At 34.2% G+C, this 4,606-nt stretch overlaps 1 protein-coding gene across 1 annotated transcript; it reads left to right on the plus strand.

Annotated features, from left to right (window-relative positions):
- The first annotated feature begins 1,709 nt into the window (after positions 1–1,709).
- LOC133878971 (zinc finger BED domain-containing protein RICESLEEPER 2-like) lies at positions 1,710–2,973 on the plus strand. The gene is made up of 2 exons (XM_062317529.1): positions 1,710–2,844; positions 2,933–2,973. Exons 1-2 carry the CDS (start codon positions 1,710–1,712, stop codon positions 2,971–2,973), a joined length of 1,176 nt encoding a protein of 391 aa, XP_062173513.1.
- The last annotated feature ends 1,633 nt before the right edge of the window (positions 2,974–4,606 follow it).

Consider the following 4,606-nt stretch of genomic DNA (forward strand, 5'->3'; position numbering starts at 1 on the left):
TGCCCAGTGCTGAGTCGCCGACTGCTCAGTGCAACAGTTCTCAATGTCGTCGTGCCGAGTCTGCCAACTACCCTCTTCTCCCCAATGACCCCAACCATTTTATAGCAAGTTACTGAACTCAATGAACTGTCTAGTAGCTCTTTCTCTCTTCTCTTAGTCTTAATTTTTTTTGATGTATCATACTATCATTTTTAATTTTTTTTGAAACAGCCAGTCGGCCATTGCAGAGCAAGTTAGGAACTGAAGTACTGAACATTGAACAAGAATAATTTTTTAGGTATATTATTTCTTAAAAATTTTAGGTATAGCATTTTAGGATCTATGTCCAACTCGTTTTAGGCTTTTAGCAAATTAAAATTCACAATCAATGTATGAGTGTAAATTCAAAAATATATCAAAATGATTTTTTTACAGGTACTACACATTTTATTTTAACTGGCTAATGACTTTTGTTAAATTTTACAAATACTACACATTTTATTTTAACTGTATCTGTATGTTCTGTTTAGTTCAAAACTAATGACTTTTGCTTATTTTGTTATTAACTGGGTTATTTATTTTCAATTTTTGGAACCTTTTACTTTATATTAAATTTGACAAAAAACAAAAAATAAAACCAAAAGGCATCAGCCGCATCACTATGAACACCGGACATCAATTAGGCAATTATCTAAGAAATGACATTTATTTTAGCTATAAATAGTTCCTTGTATTAATCACATTTTCAAATTCAACTATCTTCACAAGGGAGACGGTCCAGACGGATACACAAGGGATTAGATGTGCTGGTCGTGGTGGACGACCACCACTCCCTAAGAACAAAAGAAAAAGAAATGCTAGGAAAAAATCCATAGTGTGGCAACACTAAGGATTTAGAAAGTCCTACAAATAAACCTGTGGCACGTTGTAATTATTGTGGGGCTGGGTATAAATGTCACGGAAAGAGCAATGGCACCTCTAACATGTTGTACCATGTCAAAGCATGCCAACAGTACAAAGCATTACTAGCTAATCAAGATGTATTTCAATCTAAGTTCACTTTTGAGTCTATGCCAAGTGAGGGTGATGGTGGTACTAGTAGTTGTAAGAACCTAATCATTGCGAAGTACTCTGAAAAAATCATTAGGGAGACGCTTTGTGAGATGATTATTGTGGATGAAAAGCATTTTTCAACTGTGGATAGGATGGGGTTTAAGAAATTGTTCAAGGTTCTTGAGCCGCGATTTAGGCTTCCTTCTCGCTATACATTGATGAGGGATTGTATCAAGTTGTATATGAGGACTAAGGAAACAATGAAGACCAAGTTTTTGAAAACTAGTCAAAGGGTTTGTTTGACCAATGACACATTGACTTTGATTCAAAATATGAATTACATATGTATCACTGGACATTTCATTGATCCTAGTTGAAAATATCAAAAAAGAATATTGGCATTTCGCTAAGTGTCAGATCACAAGGGGTTAACGATTGCGAAAGAATTGGAGCAATGTTTGGAGGAATGGGGGATTCCAGGGTTATTGACAATATCATTTGACAATGCAAGTGCAAATGATACTGCAGTTGATTGTTTTAAAAAGCAAACTATGGCCAATAATAGAGTTATTTGTCGCCATGAGTTTATTCATGTAAGGTGTTGTGCACATATTATCAATTTAATTGTGCATGAAGGATTGAAAGATGTAGATGATTCAATCGTAAGGATCCGAAATATGGTGAAATATGTAAAGGGATCCCCTCAAAGACTAGCCATCTTCAAGTCTTGTGCGGAAAGGAAGACAGTTGGGTATCATGCTTCATTGGTTCTTGATGTTCCAACTCGATGGAACTCTACTTATATGATGTTGGATGTGGCAGAAAAGTATGAAAGTGCATTTGAACTAATGTTAGATGAAGATTTTAGTTTTGGGAACTACTTGTGTGAGGATGGTGGAGGGAGAAGAGGGTTGGGGGTTCCGCTTGATGAAGATTGGAAAAATGTTAGAAACTTTGCTAAATTTTTGCAAGTGTTTTATGAGGTGACAATTGAGATATCGGGTTCCTCATACTCGACTTCTAACAATTATTTCAATATACTCCAAAATGTTTATAATACTTTGATTGAGTATTGTGAGAATGATGATGATTTGTTGAGTTCAATGGCGATCAGGATAGAAATAAAATACGACAAGTATTGGGAAGACTTTGAGAAAATTAACCCCCTGTTGTTTGTTGCTGCTGTGCTTGATCCGCGTTACAAAGTAATTATTTTAGAATTTTGGTTCAAAAGTAATGTAGTTGAAGAAAAAGCAGAGAGGATTATCATCAAATTGAAGAATACATTGGAGCAGTTGTATAATCACTATGCTAAGAATGTAACAAATGTTGGAGGAAGTGGGGACAAGTCAAATGAAGAGCAGAGTTGCGGAAATTCAGCCTCAGTGGGTGCGGGTACTTCTACTACTTCTAGAAGTAAAAAAAATGTTTTAACAGACTTCCATTCATTTCGGGCATCCAAAAATTTGGCATTATGTCGGATAGAGATAGAAAGATATTTTGCGGAAGATGTTGAGTCACCATGTAAAACTTTTGATGCTTTGATGTGGTGGAAGATAAATTCATCAAAGTTTCCGGTTCTAGCTGATGTTGCACGAGATGTCTTGGCAATTCCGATCACCACTGTTGCTTCTGAGTCCGCATTTAGCACTGGAGGTCGCGTCATAGATCATTTTCGGAGTTCTTTAGCTCCGAAAACAGTGGAGGCTCTTATATGTACTCAAAATTGGTTGAGATCTTCTTGTGTCAGTGAGAATGATAAGTTATATCTTCCTACTTTTGAAGATGAAGATAGCTATAAGCTTGACTCAGGTAATATTTGTTAATCATATTTGTTCATTATTCCAATTATTCGATTGAATTGATTTTTACTAACTCTTTTAAAATTTTCTTGTGGTAGAAATTATGTCTAACTCCATTACATTTAACAATGAGGCTTGAAGGATGTACTTTGTCACATTGAAAGTAAGTGGTATGTTTTTTCATCTTTTTATTTTCTTGACATTTACTTGTTTGTGATCTATTGGTCTTTTACTCTTTTTTATTGATCACTATGTAGTCTATATTTATAACTTGTGATTTTTGATTTGTTTGATCATTGAAGGATTAAGGAAGCAAATTGAAAGTCATCACATGTCTGTTGGAGGAAGTTTTTATTTCTCTTCTCTTTTGGAGTTTTTGTTGGAGACTTGGAGCTGTAATTTCTAGCTTGTTACTATTAAATTATGGTTTTGTAACTTTTGTTTGAAATTCTGGAGCTTTTGGAACTGGTAATGTTTGGAATTCTGGAGTGGTTGCCTGTTGGTGGAAACTTGATAACTAATAAGTTTATACTTATTATTGTGAGTCGATATTGAAATAGAGATAGAAGATATTCTTTTTGTTTGATGTGTACTATAATGAATCCTGAATTTGATATTCTGATTTACCAGAATATGCAAAAGATTTCTGAGCAAATGGATGCAGATTGTCTTTCATCAGTTTCAATGTTTCATGCATTTTTAAATTTTTTTTTCTTGCATTTTTTAGGATGATACAGTCATACAGATATTACTATTTTTTTCTGCTGCTTTTTTTCCCTTGCTTTTTTAGTCTTTAGAACATATGTTTTCCTACCTTTTTTTTTTCTTGCTTTTTCAATTTTTTTCCTTACAGGGTGCAGACATGCAGCTAGCTAGTAGCTGATTCAGCTGAACATTAAGTAATTTAAGTTATTTTTATTTTTATTCAAGTATTATTGTATTATTGAAGAAAAATGGTGTAATTTTGTAATTTATTATGAATGTATGAATCTATGATTGTGGATTTGTCATTTGTGGACTGTTGTTTCCACTCAGCAGTCAGCACTGACTCACTGAGTGTCTAAGTGCATAAGTGAATGAGAATCAACTAAATCAGGTGATAAGTGCTGAGTGCATAATGTACATACAATGCATTTGAGTAATTGAGTCATTTGACTCATTTGAGTATTTGACATTTTGACTCATTTTGCAATTTGGACTTTGGAGTTTTGCACAAAGCAATGAAACTGTGAAAGCACAATTGCACCTAATGCACATTTCAGTCATTCAGTGTTTCATATTTGCAGTCATTGTGGACCCGTGGTCCGTGAATTGAGAATTCACTAAATTGGATTTTTCATTTTTATGTAATTATGTTATGTTTTCCAATTTCCACTGCCATTGGACCTCTTTTCCAGTATTTTCTATTTTTTATGTATTATTGTTTTTGTTTTTTAAAAAAATTATGTAAAAAAATAAAAACTAAAAAGGACTCAAGGTAGTAGCCTACAAGAAAATAATAGCCCAGTGGCCTTGCTAGCTCTAGGCTGGGCCTGCTGCCAATTTGCCAAATCCTAAAAAATAAACTAATAAAGCATAAACTATAAAGGCCTTCAAATTATTTTGAATCTTTTTGACCCATTAAAAAATGAGGCCCAAAATAAGAAAGGGCCAGAAGGCCCATTTTAAGGCTTAATCTTAACCAAAACCGATTAACCGACCGGCTTAACTGATCGTTAACCGACCGCATACTGACCGCTTTAACCGCCTTAACCGATAACTTCGAAAATATT

The sequence above is a fragment of the Alnus glutinosa genome, chromosome 10 (assembly GCF_958979055.1).
Source record: "Alnus glutinosa chromosome 10, dhAlnGlut1.1, whole genome shotgun sequence".
Taxonomy (NCBI): Eukaryota; Viridiplantae; Streptophyta; class Magnoliopsida; order Fagales; family Betulaceae; genus Alnus; species Alnus glutinosa.